The following is a 19,036-nucleotide window of genomic DNA, read 5'->3' on the forward strand; positions in this document are numbered from 1 at the left end:
TTAGTTTAAGTAGATCCTATTTGTCAATTTTTGCTTCTGTTGCAATTGCTTTTGGTGTTTTCATCATGAAATCTTTGCCCATGCCTATGTCCAGAATGATATTGCCTAGGTTATCTTCCAGGGTTTTTATAGTTTTGGGTTTTACATTTCAGTCTTTAATCCATCTTGAGTTAATTTTTGTATATAGTGTAAGGAAGGGGTCCAGTTTCAATTTTCTGCACATGGCTAGCCAGTTATCCCAGCACCACAGGGAATCCTTTCCCCATTGCTTGTTTTTGTCAGGTTTGTCGAAGATCAGATAGTTACAGGTGTGCAGTCTTATTAATATTTCTGGGTTCTCTCTTGGTTTATGTTTCTGTTCTTGTACCAGTACCATGCTGTTTTGGTTACTGTAGCCGTGTAGTATAGTTTGAAGTCAGATAGCATGATGTCTCCAGCTTTGTTCTTTTTGCTTAGGATTGCCTTGGCTAATTCAGCCTCTGTTTTGGTTCCATATGAATTCTAAAATAGTTTTTTCTAGTTCTGTGAAGAACATCAATGGTAGTTTAATGGGAATAGCATTAAATATATAAATTGCTTTGGCCAATATGGCCATTTTAATGCTATTGATTCTTCCTAACCATGAACATGGAGTGTTTTTCCATTTGTTTGTGTCATCTTTGTAGATCTCCTTGTAGAGATCTTTCACTTCCTCTGTTAGCTGTATTCCTAGGTATTTTATTCTTTTTAGGACAACTGTGAATGAGAGTTTGTTCATTATTTAACTCTCGGCTTGACTGTTGTTGTTGTATAGGAATGCTAGCAATTTTTGCACATTGATTTTGTATCCTGAGACTTTGCTGATGTTGCTTATCAGTTTAAGAAGCTTTTGGATTAGACAATGGGGTTTTCTAGATACAGGATCATGTTGTTTGAAAAGAGGGATAGTTTGACTCCCTTTCTTCCTATTTGAATGCCTTTTATTTGTTTCTCTTGCCTGATGGCTCTGGCCAGAATTTCCAACACACTGTTGAATAGGAATGGTGAGAGTGGACATCCTTGTCTTGTTCTGGTTTTCAAGGGGAGTGACAAGTTGTCTTTTTTCAAAGTGGGAAACTAGGATCAGTGAATTAAAAAGTCATGAACTAGTCAATGTCAGAGTAAACAATACTTATCCTTCTAAGAGATGACAAAAAATACAACTCATAATTTAATTGTTTTCTCTGTGCCTGTAGGTTAAGTACTTATGTTTGCTTATTACAGTCTACAACAGAAATGAATATGTGGCAAAGTAATAAACTGTTTCTATTTATTCCTGTATGTCCAAGGTAATTGGATATCTTCCTCTATTCCTGTATTTCCAAGGTAATTGGACAAGGACATCTTCATTTAAGTAGTTTGTTTTTGATTAAGCTGGTGAATTGTATAAAAATAAGAATAATAGAAAAATATGCAATTAGAGAGATTTGGTTTTAAATATTGTTACTTGGGATTGAAGAACATCTTTCACTTACCATGCATGAAAGACTATCCAGGGGCTGGGCACCTCTAATTAACTAAAAATTTGTCTCTATTTTATAAAGAACATTTTAGCATAAAGAATGGATCCTTGGAAGAGTATGAATAGTAGATTAAATATTCATTTAGAACGACATGGCCTTGGTGTATGCCAGTGTCTATGAGGAATGGAATTTGTTATTAATAGATATTGACAATGCTATGAAGCAAATGAATGCTGGTGCATTATTCTGAGGGATATGTGCCGCACTTCCATTAGCGCTCCAGTATGAGAATCCAGTGGCTTACTGCTCACTCTTAATAACACCCTAGCCTCAAGGTGATAAATTATAATGAGGTTTTAATGCTAGGCAGCAGTGTTATCATAGTGACATGAATATTAAGCAAGAGTACAAACCACTGTGAACATTCAGAGGATTGGACTTCCAGTCTTTTCTCAGGTGATATCTGTCTTTCCCCCCGCCAGATTTTTGGGAACGTTACAGATGCTACCTTGTCTCATGGAATACTGATTGTGATGTACAGCTCAGGACTGGTCAGACTTTATAGCTTCCAAACCATCGCTGAACAGGTAGAGAAAACTGAAATTTGTCATGTTACTATTAGCATGAGTTTTCGACTAAAGTATGATTTTTTTTTAGTGAGATGCTTTTAGAGTAAGGCACTTCTGTAGATTTTGGCTCTAAAAAACTGTAGAAATGTAGAAGACAAGTAACCTTTAAAGCAGGGGTGGGGAAGATAAACAGAAAGGCCATTGGAAAAAGACATTTTCTTTGTCATATACATGTGAATTTTATTTTTGTTCTCTCCAGATATCAAATAAATAGGTGCTAAAGCCACCATTTTTGTTTTGTTTTGTTTTTAGTTCATGCAACAGAAACTTGACTTAGGGTGTGCATGCAGATGGGGTGGGACTACTGGAACTGTAGGAGAGGCTCCTTTTGGCATTCCTTGTAATATTAAAATCACAGGTATGGCTACTCTATAGTATTTTTTCACCTTAAAAAATAAGTGGTCATATAAATAGTTATTAATTATAGTCATCCAAATGTTTTTCTCATTTATTTAAAAAACTCAATTCATTTTACTCCTATACATCATGTGCCTTGCTATTCAATAACGAATAAGCTTCGAGGAAAATCTATCAGTTATTCATTGAACCAAAGGCCTGGGGATGCTGAGCCTTGCTTGGCCACAGACCTTCAGCAATTCACTTTACTTTTCTGATCCTTGATTTCCTTATCTGCAAAATGAGTTGCAGCAAATGATACCATCTTAGCTCTCTTATAACTTAGTATTTTACAATTCGATGAAATTTACCCCCTCTCTAAGAAAGGTGTTTTCCAAGAAAAAATTTTTATCATGCCATCTGAACATAGAGCTTAGACACAGACAGAACTTCCCAGTATACTTAAAGAGTGCAAAATCACAAAAAGAAAATTATATCCAATTCTATAAATATAGTAAAAATGTTCTATATTTAGCTTATCAAATTCAGTTGTTAGAAAAGAAATCAACTGGCCAGGCATGGTGGCTCATGCCTGTAATCCCAGCACTTTGGGAGGCTGAGGCGGGCGGATCACTTGAGGTTGGGAGTTCGAGACCAGCCTGACCAATGTGGAGAAACCCCATCTCTACTAAAAATACAAATTAGCCAGGCATGGTGGCACATACCTGTAATCCCACCTACTCGCAAGGGAGGCTGAGGCAGGAGAATAACTTAGACCTAGGAGGCAGAGGTTGTGGTGAGCCAAGATCATGCCATTGCACTCCAGCCTGGGCAACAAGAGCGAAACTCCATCTCAAAAAAAAAAGAAAAGAAATCAACTATTACTCAAATTCAGTAGTAGTACATTAAAAGAAATAGATCATGACTGTTCAGAGTTCATCTCAGGAATCCAAGGATTGTTTAATGTTTACAAATTTAATAGCTATAAAGATCACATGAGTAAACTAAAAGAGAAAATTTTTTTAATTATCCTAATATCTGTTTATCTTAATTCTTGTTCATTAAGACTCATTCCTTATCATGTTGAAGACATTCCTCTTATTTATAACCAACCAATAAGCATTATATTTTTAGGTGAAACGCCAAAGGATTTTCTAATATATGCAGAATAAGATAAGAATTTTTTCTGTCATTTTTCCTTAACATTTTATTAGTAATAGACCAAGAAACAGAAATGAACGATCTCATTGTTCAAAGGGAAAAAAATATTATTTTTGGTAGTAAATGACAAATTATAAAAACTACTGGGAGTTCAAGTAAGTTATTCATGAAGTTCAAAATAAATATTTTAAAAATTACTCAAGTTTTTAGATGCCTTGGACAAACTGAATTAGGCAGTTGTATGAAAATTCAGCCCTAGCAATACCTCCTGTATTCAGTACAAATACATTAAAAGCAATCTATTAAGAATTTTAAAACTGTAGGCTGCAGTGGTAACCGGGTTATTTTGAAATGGGTTATTTCGGACAGAGTTTTTCCAAATGGTAGCATTATTCTTGTTGAAATGCAAATAAAAAGTAAGTAAAGGCTGGGCACAGTGGCTCAAGACTGTAATTCCAGCACTTTGGGAGGCTGAGGCGGGTGGATCACGAGGTCAGGAGTTCGAGACCAGCCTGGCTAACATGGTGAAACCCCATCTCTACTAAAAATACAAAAATTAGCTAGGCACAGTGGCAGGCATCTGTAATCCCAGCTACTTGGGAGGCTGAGGCAGGAGAATTGTTTGAACCCAGGAGATGGAGGTTGCAGTGAGCCGAGATCGCGCCACTGCACTCTAGCCTGGGCGATTGAGCAAGATTCCATCTAAAAAAAAAAAAAAAGTGAGTAAAACAAAAGAACAAAGATGATAAAGACAAAGTACATAGAGCCTGAAGAATTGGCCTGGAGTTTTATCCCTTTTTTTAAGAAAGAAGACTGGATTTGGGATCAGAATCTTAGTCTGCTGAATAGTAAGGGTGACACTCTGCTACTAATTGGTGGTATGATAGTGGGCAAATTATTATTATTAGTAGTAGTATTAGTATTATTAGTATTATTAGTATTTTGAGACAGGGTCTCACTCTGTTGCCCAGACTGGAGTGCAGTGGAGAGATCACAGCTCACTGCCACCTCCACCTCTTGGGCTCAAGTGATCGTCCTACATTAGCCTCCCAAGTAGCTGGGACTACAGGGGCATGCCACCACACCCAGCTAATTTTTGTATTTTTTGTTTGGTGGAGATGGTGTTTCACTATGTTGCTCAATTTGGCCTTGAACTCCTGGGCTCAAGCAGTCTGCCTACCTCATCCACCCAAAGTGCTGGGATTATAGGCATGAGCCACTGTGCCCAGCTGATAGTGGGCAAGTTATTTAACCTCTCTGGGCCTCAAATTTTGAAACTTTGAAATAATAATATTTGAAAACATGATCTATGAAATCATTTGTCATTGTAAAAAAAATAATTCAATGATTTTTGTATGTTTGACTAAGAAAATTAGCACATTATATTGGAAGCTTTCAGTGTTTATTTCATACTGTAGAGACTTAAATCCCATTCATTTCTCCAAATTTGTTTTTCAATCTTAAGGTCTATACAAATAGTATTTATTTTAACTTTAAATAATTTTTTTTCTTAGTGCAAAAGCAGTTCCTTTGCATTATTTAAAAAATTGGGAAATTGGCCAGGCATGGTGCCTCATGCCTGTAATCCCAGCACTTTAGGAGGCTGAGGCGGGCAGATCACTTGAGGTCAGAAGTGCAAGACCAGGCTGGCCAACACAGTGAAACCCCGTCTCTACCAAAAATACAAAAAATTAGCCTGTAATCTCAGCTACTCAGGAGGCTAAGGCAGGAGAATTGCTTGAACCCAGGAGGCGGAGGTTGCAGTGAGCCGAGATCGTGCCACTGCACTCCAGCCTGGGCGACAGAGCAAGACTCTGTCTCAAAAGGAAAGAGAAAAAGAAAAAAGAAAATAAAATTTAAAAATTGGGAAATAAAGATAAGCAAAAGAGAAAATGTAAAACATTATAGTCCTCTTACATGGGGTTAACTGTTATCTCCTTGATGTGTTATTTTCTAATCTTATAATGTATATATTTCTATATGTTTAAAACCAAGAAAAGAATCATACCATAAGTGCTCTTTTATAACTCACTTGTTAAGAAATCAACTCTATTGAGGTATAATTTGCATATAATTAAAATGCACCCATTTTAACTGTACAGTTTGAGTTTTGTCAAATGTATACATCCACGAAATCACCGCTACAGTCAAGATTTAGAATCTTTCCATCATCCCAAAAAGTTCCCCTGTGCTCTTCCCAGTAAATTCCTCTCTTAACCCAGCCCTAGGCAACCAGTGATCTGCTTTTTTTTCACAGTAGATTAAATTTATATTTTCTGGAGTTTTATATTAATGAAATCACATGGCATGTATTTTTTGGTTTGGCTTCTTTCACTCAGGATATTATATTTGAGATTCGTTTCATGTTGTTGCATGTAGCTATAGCTAACCCACTTTTTGATGTTAATATATTATGAATATTTCCATCTAGATTATTTAATAGGTGGCCTTGTGAAAACAACAAAGTTGTAATCCTATCTCACTCTTAAATAATAGATGGATCAAAGACTTAAAAGTTTTAGAAGAAAACTTGGGAGAATCTTTTTATCTCAGTGTGGGGAAGACCTTTTTAAGTATGGCACAAAACCCAAAGCCATAAAAGAAGAGATTGATAAATTTGATTATATAAAAATAAAATTCTGCATGGCAAAAAATCCCCAGAAATATACAACATAAACCAACTCAAATAACAACAGGAGACATAGTTACAAATCATACTGTAAGGCAATTTCCTTAATATGTGAAGGGTTCTATAGATCAATAAGAAAAGGAGTGATAGCACAATTACAAAATGATCAAAGGATATTGTTTAAAAGAAACAGAAATATAAATGACTTTTAATTAGGGGAGTGCAAAGCTCAATGTCACTGATAAGAGAAATGTAAATTAAAATTATTATAAGATAACATCTCTTCAGATTCTTAAATATCAGAAAGTTAGAACTTTCAATACAATATGGTTGGTAAAAGTTTAGGCACTTTCATTTATTGTTGGGACCCTTTATGGCCTCCAACAATTTGTCAATATGGCAGTTTGTTAATATGTATCAAAATTTTAAATGCATGTACTCCTTGAACCCAGCAACTCCAGTACTAGGAATTTATCCCAGATATATTCACTCGTACAGAAAGTGATAAATGTACAATTAAAACATTGTTTCTAATAGCAAAAGATTGGAAACAATCTATACATTGGTAAGTGACATTAGTATTATTATATCATCGTATACAAAAGATTGGAAACAATCTATACATTGATAAGTGGCATTAGTATTATTATATCATCATATAGCTGTATCACAAATTTAATTGCTAAATTGTTAAAAAGAAGGAGGAGTTTTAACTGGGCATAGTGGCTCATGCCTGTAATCTGAGCACTTTGGGAAGCGGAGGCAGGTGGATCACTTGAGGTCAGGAGTTCGAGACCAGCCTAGCCAACATGGCGAAACCCTGTCTCTACTAAAAATACAAAAATTAGCCAGGTGTGGTGGCGAGCACCTGTGATCCCAGCTACTCAGGAGGCTGAGGCACGAGAATCACTTGAACCCAGGAGACAGAGGTTGCGGTGAGTGAGATTGCGCCACTGCACTCCAGCCTGGGCGACGGAGCAAGATTTTAAAAAAAAAAAAAACCGAAAGAAGAATTCTTTTTGCACTGGTATAGGATAATTTCCAGGATGTGTACTATTAAGTAAAAAAAAAAAAAAAAAAAAAAATCGGTGCAAAACTGTGTATATAAAAATCTTCATTTGTGTAAAGTATTGTGTAAAGTATTCATACTCATGTATTAAAGGAATGTATATATGGTGATGTGCTTTTGGATTTGCTTGGAATATCTGAAAGGACACATAAAAACTTGATAAATCGGAAGAGATACAGATCAAAGGAAGACTTTGTTTTCATTATATCTTCTGATACTTTTAAAATGTAGTGCTTGTATTACCTGTGTGAAAAAGTGGTTCTGTGTGTGTGCATCTCCTTGAGATGTTCAGAACTTGACCTATATGCCATTTTACAAATGAACCACAATTTACTTAACCAGTTCCCTACTTTGGACATTTAGTTTGTTTCTAATTTTGTGATTACAAATAGCATATTTCTATAACTATTAGTGATCCTTCCCTGAATCAGTTATGTCATGTGATTTGCAGAATGGCAGTTTTTAAAATTCTGTTACTGCTTTTACCTTCAATAGCTGGCATTTTTCTAGAAATAAAAGCTTTAACTCATCAACTAGAGATAAACTGTAATTCCTTCCAAAAGGCAAGTTAAAGACTTATTTCTTCCCTTTAATTATCAATATTCAGAGCAAGGAGTTGGTATAATAGTCACTTTTGATGCCAGCAAAATGTTTTACAGACAAACACACATATATAAACACAATAGACTCATGGATTTTTTATTTGTCCAATATTATATAGTAATAGTTATTATTCTTAATGATGTTCAAATTGTCCTGAATTTGGCCAACAGAAACTCCATTTTGACACACTCCAGTAATCTCAGAGAATTTCCTCGCTTTCTAGAACAATAATGTGTCCCAGGCTTACCTTTAACTTTCCTATTTCTGATAGGGGGCCATTTTAGTAGAGAACGTCATTAGAGACCATCAGTTTCCTAGAGAGCAACACTACAAACTGGGCAGCTTTAAACAATGGAAATTGATTCTCTCACAGTTCTGGAGGCTAGAAGTTCAGAATTAAGGTGTTGGCAGAGGTAGCCTCCCTCTGAAGGCTCTAGGGAAGAATCCTTTCTTACCCCTTCTCGATTCTGGTGGTTGTTCACAATCTTTGGTGTTTCTTGGCTTGTGGCAGCATAACTCCAAATTCTGCCTCTCACTTTTCCATGGCCTTTCTCCCTCTGTGTCTTCAAATCTCTTTCTCCTTATAAGGACACCAGTCATTGAATTTAGGTCCTATCCTTATCCAGTATGATCTTAACTTGATTATATCTATAAAGATCCTATTTGCAAATAAAGTCACATTTACCAGTACTGGGGGTTAGGACTTTAACATATCTTTTGAGGGAACATAAGTCAACTCACAACAGAGACCCAGATCTAGTTGTGTTCATTGCAGTTGGATATCTTTACTTTTAGGTCCTTTCAATGAGCAGAGCTGAGAAATACATTAAAACAAAAATTCATTGGCTCATTTTCATACTTCCAAATTTAGCCGTTCTTTTTTGATTATATTTGTATTTCTCTTAACTCATACTGAGCTTCCTGATTTCTAATAAAACTTTATCCTACTATATATATATGGTAGTCTTAAAATTGCAGTACCAGTGTTACTACTAAGAACTAAAGTATGGGCCAGGTGCAGTGGCTCACACCTGTAATCCCAGCACTTTGGGAGGCCAAGGCAGGTGGATCACTTGAGGTCAGGAGTTCAAGACTAGCCTGGCCAACATGGTGAAACCCTGTCTCTACTAAAAATAGAAAAAATTTAGCCAGGCGTGGTGGTGTGCACTTGTAATCCCAGCTACTCGGGAGGCTGAGGCAGGAGAATCACATGAACCCGGGAGGTGGAGGTTGCAGTGAGCCGAGATTGCGCCACTGCACTCCAGCCTGGGTGACAGAGTGAAACTCTGTCTCAAAAAGGAAAAAAAAAAAAAAAGTATGGAGTGAAGGTTAAGATTTCCCTGCAGTTTCTTTTCTCCTTAGTGTACAGCCCAGTAAGTATACACATGGAGTGATGTGTTCAAAGGCAATTTGAAATCATTTTTCTATAGGATTAAGCTACCAGCATGACCTAATTAGATTCATTTGTTTCATTTTGTTTTAGATTTTGGGGTTTGCTGTTTTCCTTTTGAGTTTATTCTTGAAATTGTGAAATGTGTATATAGTTGAAAGGTTGAAACCAAATAAAAAGATACACTCTTGGAAATTTCTTTTCTTTTTGTTTTGAGAGTTTTGCTCTGTCACCCAGGGTGGAGTGCAGTGGCGTGATCTCAGCTGACTGCAACCTCCACTCCTTGGTTCAACCAATTCTGCCTCAGCCTCCTGGGTAGCTGGGACTACAGGCACACACCACCACACCTGGCTAATTGTTTTTTTGTATTCTTAGTAGAGGTGGGGTTTTGCCACCTTGGCCAGGCTGGTCTTGAACACCTGACCTCAGGCAATCTACCCGCTTTGGCCTCCCAAGGTGCTGGGATTACAGACATGGGCCACTGTGCCCAGCCCCATTTTCTATTTCATTGCTTTCTGTTTTTATTTTTTATTATTTCCTTTAATCCTGTTAACTCTCATCAGTAACAGGATTAATTGTTTTTAGATTCTGGTTTATCTTACTATTGTTTCTTTTTGCAAAAATAAGCAAATATATGTTTGCATACTTTAAATATTTAATCTTCTTTCTTACATCAAATGCAGTATATCATATCCTCTGTTCTATACCTTATAATTTTACTTAACATGTATCTAAATTTAAAAAAAAAATTTTTATTTTTAGTGGAGGTGAGGTTTTGCCATGTTTCCCAGGCTGGTCTCGAACTCCTGGGCTCAAGCAATCCACCCACCTTGGCTTCCTGCAGTGTTGGGACTACAGGCGTGAGCCACCACACCTGGGCAAATTTTCTAAGTAAACGTTTATTCGGTAGAAGAAATATATCAAGTTAATTATCCCCTACATTTAAAAATTCTAGAAAAAAATCATATTGTATTACAGGTGTAGCCCTTCTTCTTTGATTAATAGTAAAGTTATTTTGTATGCTTTATGTTAAAATTGTCTTTTAAAGTATTTATTATTTGACCTTTCACAGATTCAAAGTATTTTAATTAATCATAATATTTGTTTTCTTTTTAAGGCCCCTTTTTTTCACAATGTGGGAAGTGGAAGCCCTTTTGCTGGCTCTCCTACTCTTTTAACACTTCTCTCTGATATCCTTGTGAACATCCTTGCTTTCTCGAAACAACAGATTGTCCACACCCGTCATAAAATTTTCTTACCACAAGACATGGAATCAGCTACTCTGAGAATTTTTAGGCCTTTTTCATTGAGAATAATATTAGAGATCAAAATTGGGACTCTTGGGTTCGCAGGGCACATTAGAGTTGTGGACAGTGTAATAGTGCTACTTTTGGGTCATTTTTTGCATTTACTGGGAAAGGTATTTCTTTTTAAGTACATCTGTTTGTACTGTTTTTTTTTCTATTTTGAATTCCTATGTCCTCTATATTGAATTTCATATTCTTTATATATGAAATTTCACATTCTCTATAACATACCTAGTTGATTTCAACCCCAAATTCAAACTCTAATTGTATGTTTTTCTTTTAATAATTTTTCTCTTCTTCATCCACCATATCATCACATACAATGTGTGTATTTCTCTTATAATTTGCCAACTCATGCCTTTTGTCCCTTTTTCTATTGGGGTGTTTATATTTTTTATTGCTTAAAAGACCTTTATATATTAAAGATACTACCCTTTTCTTAAAAGGTTAAAAAAATAAGCACTTGACATATATTTGATATGTTTATGCCTGTCTCTTCTTTTTCCTCAAGATTTTTTGTGAACCACTTTTTATGAAAGTTGACCCTTTACACAAGTTTGAACTGCACAAGTCCACTTATACACAGATGTTTTTCAATAAATACAGGAAAATTTTTTGGAGATTTGCCACAATTTGAAAAAAAATCACAGATGAACCACATAGCCTAGAAATATGGAAAAAATTAAGAAAAAGTTAGGTACATGATGAGTGCATCAAACATATGTAGATACTAATTTATGTGTTAATTGACTATTTATGTTATTGGTAAGGCTTCTGGTCAACAGTAGGCTATTAGTAGTTAAGTTTTGGGGAAGTCAAAAGTTTGGCTGGGCACAGTGGCTCACCTGTAATCCAAGCACTTTGGGAGGCCGAGGCAGGCGGATCGCTTGTGGCCAGGAGTTTGAGACCAGCCTGGCCAACGTAGTGAAACCCTGTCTCTACTAAAAAGACAAAAACTAGCTGAGTGTGGTGGCATACACCCGTAATTCCAGTTGTAATACTTAGGAGGTTGTAATACTTAGGAGGCTATGTAATACTTAGGAGGCTGAGGCATGAGAATTGCTTGAACCCAGGAAGTGAAGGTTGCAGTGAGCCAAGATTGTGCTACTGCACTCCAGCCTAGGTGACAGAGCAAGACTGTCTCAAAACAAAAACAAAAACAAAAAGTTGTACGTGGATTTTTGACTACACAGGGGATTGGTGCCCCTAACCCTCATGTTGTTTAAGGGTGAACCATTTGGTTTTTTTCCCATGTATAGCTCTAAGTAGTACATTGTCCTTATGAAGATGCTTAATAAAGTATGCACTTCTGTATATAACATGTGACTCTTACACGAATGATCTTCCTAAGACAAGCCCCTTTACTAATAGTAGTGGCCTCATAAACTAAAAATTAAATTCTCAAGTTAGAGGGTAAATAAGGGAGTCATAGGTTAGCCACCTGCCCAAACAGACCATGTGGTGTTTCCTAAAGGCTGCTTGAAATGAATTCAGGTCTTCTAAAATTGCTATACCTTCTATTTATGCATCTAAGAATAGATCTATTATGCCCTACTTAAAGTTGTGATAAAAGAAGATGACTAAAAATTTCTCTTGGTGCTTTTCAGCACCAAGAGAAATTTATTTTACAGTGTCAGTCTTCAAAAGAAACTGACTGGATATATCTGAACTACCTTAAAGTTAACTTGTCTGATGATGATAGTGGTAGTAGTGACTATCCTATAATAAAGCTTTCATTGTGACAGGCCCTTTCCTAAGTGGTTACATTCATTGGGACTAATACTCCTCTGTACTGGAAATCTTAAGCAAGATAGATGTATACCTGAGTATGCCTGTTAGTCCAGGATGTGGAAGATCTCTTCCTCACATTTGAAGGCATTATTAGACCTAATTACCTTGTAGGATTATTATGAGAGTTGGAAATAGTATCTAACCCAGAGTCTTTTACATAGTAGATGTTCAATAAATGGCCGCTACTTTTATTAAATGTACTTTGTCATTTCTTACCATCATAAATACCTTTAGTCTAGTTTTAATCTGTGCTCACCTGCGGGCCACATATACCTCCTGAAAACAGATACCTAGAAAGTTGATTCAGCCTAATTTAGGTTCCGACTGGCTGTTTCTTTTCTTACAATAAACTCCTTACCTGATTGTATTTTATTTCCTTGAACATAGTAATTTTTCATTAATAGAAATTAATAGATGTTGCATGCAAAGAAAGGTTGAATTCAGTTAATGAATAGTCCAGAGCCCCCAGAACAGTACAGCTAATGAATTCCTTTTCCTGTCTCTACAGACATGCCACCACTGCTCTTTGAGGTGTCATCCCTGGAGAATGCTTTTCAGATTGGAGGCCATCCTTGGCACTACATCATCACACCTAATAAGAAGAAACAGAAAGGAGTTTTCCATATTTGTGCCCTAAAAGACAATTCCCTGGTAAATGAGTGATCAGACTTTTTATTAGCAGATTTGTATCAAGTTCTTTATTTTCTACCTCTCAAATAGGCCCACATTCCTAAGAATTACTTTTTTATGCATTTGTTTTAACAATTTGCAAACAATTTAAAATACAGAAGAATACAGACAATATAGAAAACATTTGTATGTATCACCCATAATTTAAAAACATTAACATTTGAAAATTCTTATAGCAACAAGAATTTTATAGTTTTTTTAATCTCACCAATCTCCCAGCAAGGAATCTCATGTAAAACCTCTCCACAGTGGGAATCACCAATGGAATGTGTTCACATTGCTTCTGAAATTGCTGGTGGAATGTGTTGTTGGTTCTGCTTTTCCATGGCTTGTTGCTCTTTGCCTTCCAGAGCAGAACCAGATGGAACTCTGGTGGTCACAGTGTAGGTAAATTGAAGCACTTTGAATTTTTAAGGATATTCTTAAGTTATTTATGGCAGAGTAGGTAGAAATGGTACGTGGCAAAACAATGGAAATTTCTACCCTTCGAATTCATTTTTATTTTCTTTTTTAAAATGGCTTAGGTGTTGATTTGTCATTTAATAAACATTTATTGAGGGCCTACCATGTGCCAGACATGACTAAGGACACAATCTCTTCCCTCAAGTTATACTCTTAAAGGAAACATGTAGAAAAATAAGATGCAGTGTATTAAGTACAGTGATTGTGATAAGTGCAAAAAGTGAGTTAAGGGGGGAGTTCCATTTTTATTTTGTATTGCTGATTATGTTTTTTGTTGGTTAGTTTGTTTTTCGAGACAGGATCTCACTGTGTCATCCACGCTGGAGTACAGTGGCACAATCACAGCTCACTGTAGCCTCAACCTCCTGGGCTGAAGTGATCCTTCTGCCACAACCTCCTGAGTAGCTAGCACTATAGAAAAATCACTCAAGCTTTAATTGTTGATATTTTTTCTCATTTCATGTGGACATGTCAGTGCAACACTACTTTTATTTATTTTTTATTTATTTAGAGACAGAGTCTCACTCTGTTGCCCAGCCTGGCGTGCAGTGGCACAATCAGAGCTCACTGCAGCCTCAACCTCCTGGGCTCAAGTGATCCTCCCACCTCAGCCTCCTGAGCATCTGGGACTATAGGAGCGCACCACCATGCCTGGCTACTTTTTTATTTTTTGTAGAGATGGGGCCTCGCTATGTTTCCCAGGGTAGTCTCAAACTCCTGGCCTCAAGTGATCCTCCCTCTTGATATATCAGAAGAATTTGCTTTTTTTTTTTTTGAGGCGGGTTCAGCTTATGCTGACCTTGCTCAATCAGTCACTGTTGGCTCCAGTGGCTTTTAGAGTCACAGATCACCTTTCACCACGTACGTTACAGATCACCTTTTACCATGTTGCAGATCACCATAGCGTTGGGTCCATTTATCCACTTCCCTTGATGTCATGGCCATCAGGGGACAATGTGTCTTCTAGTTTTCTTTTGTAGGAGCATTGTTCCCTTCCATTTACCCAAGTACTTATCACATGGCAGCTCCTATTTGGCCCAGCCCAGTGACATTCTCTTTTATAAAGGACTCTCTAAGGGCTGTTTTCCACTGTGACAAGTCTTGGTTTGATTGGTCACCTCCCAGCAAGTGGACATCATTCAGCCACCAGGACCTGTCACATCCCTTTTTCACTTAACTTTGGATCTAGTGAAATCCTGCACAGTTCACATTCTGGACATTTAACACGTATTCTTTTTTATAAGAACTGATAATACCTATTATTTCATACACAAACACACGCACACGTACAGATACAGCCGGCCTTCTATATCCGTGGGTTCCACATCTGTGGATTCAACCAACTATGGATTGGAAATATTCAGAAAAAAAAAGGATGGTATAAGGGATGATGTGCATAGATGCATAGATTATATGCAAATACTGCACCATTTTATATAAGGTGCTTGAGCATCCGTGGGTTTTGGTATTTGTGAGGGGTCCTGGAAGCAATCCCCTGTGGTTTCCAAGGAATTACTTTAAATCTAAATAATGGCCTTCAACATGTATATCAAGCATGCTTGTCACATACTCTCCTTCTATAATAACTGATTATAACATTTATTCCAATCTATATTTCAGCATACTCTTAAAGAGCTGCCAAATTAAGGGGAAGTTTTTAGTCCTTTTATCACAACTTTATCACTGTGACATTGCTTTAATGATTTGTATGCCTATTAACTCCCCACCTGTTAGTCAGAAGAGTAGATAACTAAAAAAAAGTAAGCAGCCGAACTTAAGATTTCAGAAAATGTTTCATAGCTTTCTCTATTAAACTGAGCTTTAAAATCTAACATTTGAGCAAATGAAAACAATAGAAGCTGATAATAAGCTGCCCAGTATTTCACACAAAAATCTTTTTTTCATATTTTAATTAGATATTACAGTAAAGAGAACAATCTCCTAAAAAGATATGTATAGTGTGTGCATATTGTGTATTAAAGGAGCATCTGGAGCTAATACCATCATGGACACATTAATTTCAGTGGTTACAATCAATCAACATATTTAATTACATTAATTTTCTTTTATGTAAAATGTAATAATACCACTATTTCTATTAGATATAATTAGGATTCTTGTAGAAATTCTTGAAAAATTGAAACTCATTCATTGATTTGATACATAAAATGTATTACATTCCAAAAAATTTAAAAATCATGAGGCCAGGCACAGTGGCTCATGCCTGTAATTCCAGCACTTTGGGAGGCCTAGGCAGGCAGATGGCTTGAGCCCAGGAGTTCAAGATCAGCCTGGGCAGCATGGTGAAACCCTGCCTCCACAAAAAATACAAAAATTAGCCAAGTGTGGTGGTGTGCACCTGTGGTCCCAGCTACTTGGGAGGCTGAGGTGAGAGAATTGATTGAGGCCAAGAGGTCAAGGCTCCAGTGAGCCGAGATCACACCACTGCACTCCAGCCTGTGCAACAGAGTGAGACCCTGTCTCAAAAAATAAAAAATAAAAATAAATCATGGCATAGAAAGCACTTACAATATAACCCCAGCCTACCTCTCCAGTATCATGGCTGGATGCTACTTTTCAGTTTAATTTTACCTCCTACTCATGTTTATATGCATACTATATGGATTAACACTTCTATACTTTTGGTTTTTTTGTTTGTTTTGTTTTGAGACAGGGTTTTACTCTGTTGCCCAGGCTGGAGTGCAGTGGCACGATCTCGGCTTACTGCAAGCTCTGCCTCCTGGGTTCAAGCCATTCTCCTGCCTCAGCCTCCTGAGTAGCTGGGATTACAGGCACACACCACCATGCCCACTAATTTTTGTATTTTTAGTAGAAACAGGGTTTCATCTTGTTGGCCACGCTAGTCTCAATCTCCTGACCTCAAGTGATCCACCTGCCTCGGCCTCCCAAAGTGCTAGGATTACAGGCGTAAGCCACTGCCCCCGGCCGATTAACACTTCTGTACTTTTGATTTTACTGTCTCTTATTTGTAGCTATTTTCTACTTATCCTTTAAGGCTCATTTCAACCTTTTTTTAACTCCCAAAATTCTGTTCACTTGGATATCTGGTGCATGGGTCAATCACTTATTGGAGTACAGTGGCACAATCATAGCTCACAATAACTGCCTTATTATTTTTTGTTTATGTTTCTGCCTCCCCCCAGACTATAAGCTTCTTGATGACAAGGATTATGTTTAATTGATGTGAGGTATGAATGCCTAGTCTGATACCTAGAACATAGTAGCCTATCAATATATGCTAATGGAATTTAAAAGCTTTAGTGTTTCAAAACTCATGAATATCTAGTAGGAAATATGGCATCATTTCATTTTACATTAGAGAAATTAAATTAAATGACTTCTGTAAAGCCAGTGAAGTTAATATATCCAAGTTGGCGTCCGTTCCCAGTGCTTCTGGATATAAGGTAATACATTTGTGTACACATGTGATAACATATCAGATGGTTTTTTTCTTTATTTTAATTTCTAAATATACTACAGTGAAATCTCTTCTTGCCTTAAAAGCTAAGCAGTATTAGATCATTTCCTCAGATATTAGAGTTCAACATTTGACTTATCCAAGATTCTGTGACCCATGTCTGAGGCTTTAGGTTTGTTTACATGTTCATTTTTTGTTATCTGCTCTTCTGATTGAAAGATAGTTGGGGATAGGGAAGAGAGGAAGAAGTTGTGGAGAACTGCATGTGCATGATTATGGCAGAGTTATATAATGGAAAGTCCATGGATTCTGGAGTCAGATCTGCTGTTTAGTAGGTTGAAAATGTTGGAAAAGTTCAGGTGCAGTGGCTTACGCATGTAGTCCTGCACTTTAAGAGGCTAAGGTGAGAGGATCACTTGAGGCCAGGAGTTTGATACCAGCCTGGGCAACATAGCGAGACTCTATCTCTATTTAAAAAAAAACAAACAACATACACCAAAAAAAATTGGGCAAATGATTTATTCTCTTTGTGTATCAGTTTTCAGTACTTCCTTTGAGTGTTACTAAGATTAAACGAAACAGTGCCTATAAAGCATCAAACGCAGTTCCTGACACAAAGTAGATGCTTGAGATATGGTATCTCTTGTGTTATTACTCCTGTTTGTGAGATATAGGGTATGTTACAGAACAAATCCATGACATTTCTGAATTTAAATGTTCAGAATTTCTCAAATTTGCATGTCCTCATTTGGCCCTCAAATATATTCCACTTTAACTGGTTAATATTTTTTCTTCCGTGTACCTTTGACCTACTGATCTATCACTTGGGTTAGATTTGTAAAATCATTTGATTTTCCCTTAATCTTTGTCTTTAATACTTTTTTCCAACTTCAGGCAAAAAATGGGATCCAAGAAATGGATTGTTGTTCTCTAGAATCTGACTGGATCTATTTCCATCCTGATGCTTCTGGTAGAATAATACATGTTGGTCCAAATCAAGTCAAGTGAGTAATCTCATTAGCACTTGAAAGTTAAGAGCAGCTTTTGGTAGCATTTATTGGCATCTTTATTTTTGCCAGCGAACTAGTGAGCCAATTAATGGAAATAATTAGCTTGTTGTTGGGTGCTTCCTCAGAGACTGGCATACAGAAAACCTGAATTTATTCTTTGAGACTCAACATTACTGTTTGTAAATATTAAATTTGAAAACGTTATTTGATGGATGATATGCAAGTAAAAGGGAATTACAGACTGGCCCTTTCTCATCAGGTCTTAGTTAATCCTATAAGGTTAATAAGAAAGAAGAGTATTTGTCTTTGTTCTGAAAGGCAGCCTAGACACAGGAAAGGAAGTAGATTGTTTGAAGTAAATCTTGTTTTATTTTGATTGGTTTCAGGGCACACACAACTCCCACAAATTGAGCTCTCCTTCCCTTAAACACTTTTCATTTGGCATCCCTGACACCACAATTCTGAATATTTTCCTATTTCATCTATATTTTTTAGTTTGCTTTCATGTTCTTCCTTCTCTACCCAGACTTTAATTGTTGAATGTCCATAGTTGGGTCTTAGGCCCTCTTCTTTTCTCACTATTTCCATTCTGCATGATTCTATTTATTCCTTTGGCTTCAAGATCATGTATACATGAGAACTCCAAAATGTATATACTAGCCTCAACCTCTCATCTAAACTCATTCCAGAAATCTTGAATCATTCCTGATACCTTCTTAGCAATTTGTCTTTCATCAATGTACATACATTTAAACACTTACAGGCATTCTCTTTCTCTCATACATACACACCATATATCCTCTTAATCCAGTTTATTTTGCTACAAAATATTTTTTAAATCTGCCTATTTCTGCCCTTGGCCACTGTCTTCGTCTTGGCCAGGTCACTGTCATCACTAGCCAAGGCTACAGTAATAGCCCACTCCAGGGCTCCAGGATCACTCTTGCGCTGTCTGTTTTCTTCTCAGCAGCTAGCATGATTTTTAAGAACATGAAGAAATATAAAAACCTATGCAAGTGAATTCAAATGCTTTAACCTT

The 19,036-nt window shown here is 36.7% G+C and overlaps 1 protein-coding gene across 7 annotated transcripts in view; it reads left to right on the top strand.

Moving 5' to 3' along the window:
- Window positions 1–19,036, top strand: part of DCAF17 (DDB1 and CUL4 associated factor 17) — a 50,888-nt gene that overhangs the window by 21,804 nt on the left and 10,048 nt on the right. For 6 of the 7 annotated variants that reach the window (XM_063790565.1, XM_009443735.4, XM_515899.8 and 3 more), the window contains 4 exons: window positions 1,964–2,068; window positions 2,363–2,468; window positions 12,905–13,047; window positions 17,882–17,991. In XM_063790565.1, coding sequence (XP_063646635.1) covers window positions 1,964–2,068; window positions 2,363–2,468; window positions 12,905–13,047; window positions 17,882–17,991 — 464 coding nt within the window. The remainder of the gene's footprint in view (window positions 1–1,963; window positions 2,069–2,362; window positions 2,469–12,904; window positions 13,048–17,881; window positions 17,992–19,036) is intronic. The other variant, XM_016950020.4, reaches the window with a different exon arrangement.

The sequence above is a fragment of the Pan troglodytes genome, chromosome 13 (assembly GCF_028858775.2).
Source record: "Pan troglodytes isolate AG18354 chromosome 13, NHGRI_mPanTro3-v2.0_pri, whole genome shotgun sequence".
In the NCBI taxonomy this organism is placed as follows: domain Eukaryota; kingdom Metazoa; phylum Chordata; class Mammalia; order Primates; family Hominidae; genus Pan; species Pan troglodytes.